Source organism: Mesitornis unicolor, unplaced genomic scaffold (assembly GCF_000695765.1).
Source record: "Mesitornis unicolor isolate BGI_N332 unplaced genomic scaffold, ASM69576v1 scaffold21797, whole genome shotgun sequence".
In the NCBI taxonomy this organism is placed as follows: domain Eukaryota; kingdom Metazoa; phylum Chordata; class Aves; order Mesitornithiformes; family Mesitornithidae; genus Mesitornis; species Mesitornis unicolor.
In genome coordinates this window covers 21,342-21,987 of record NW_010196049.1, presented here as the reverse complement: position 1 = coordinate 21,987, position 646 = coordinate 21,342, and the positions used below count along the sequence as shown (strand labels likewise).

Here is a 646-nt window from a genome sequence, read left to right as displayed (position 1 = left end):
GAATGTAAACTTTATTTGTCCAAGTCTTAGCGTAACCACGGCCGGAGGTTTAGCGTCCCATGCACTCCACGGACGAACATCCCACAGGGATCGTGGATCTGCTGCAGGCACAATGCTCCGTGACGGAGTGTAACAGCCCTTTTGGGACAGCAGTGGGTGGCTCTTAAAAGAGCCGTTGGGTTTAAGTATTTCCACTTCAACACTTCACTTCTTGGACGCCGCCTTCTTCGCCTTGGCTGCTTTGGGCTTGGCCGCCTTGGGCTTGGCTGCTTTTGGCTTCACCGTCTTCGCCTTGGCCGGGCTCTTCGCCGCTGCCGCCACCTTTTTGGGCTTGGCAGCTTTAGTCGCTTTCTTGGGGCTCTTGGCAGCTTTTTTGGCTGCTGTGGCCACCGGCTTCTTGGCTTTCTTAGGGCTCTTCTTCACCGCCGCCGCTTTCTTTGGCTTTTTGGCAGTGCTAGCAGGCTTCTTGGTCGCCGGCTTCTTGGGCTTGGCCGCAGCCGCCCGCTTCTTGGGGGCTTTTTCCTTCACTTCGCCAGGCTTCTTGCTGAGGCGGAAAGAGCCGGATGCGCCGGTGCCCTTGGTCTGCACTAGGGTGCCCTTGCCGACAAGGCTCTTGAGCCCCAGCTTGATGCGGCTGGTGTTCTTT

At 57.6% G+C, this 646-nt stretch overlaps 1 protein-coding gene across 1 annotated transcript in view; it reads right to left on the bottom strand.

Annotated features, from left to right (window-relative positions):
• Window positions 1–204: 204 nt before the first annotated feature.
• LOC104543671 (histone H1.10-like) overlaps window positions 205–646 on the bottom strand; it is a 639-nt gene continuing 197 nt past the window's right edge. The window contains exon 2 of the mRNA XM_010188335.1: window positions 205–642. Coding sequence (XP_010186637.1) covers window positions 205–642 — 438 coding nt within the window. The remainder of the gene's footprint in view (window positions 643–646) is intronic.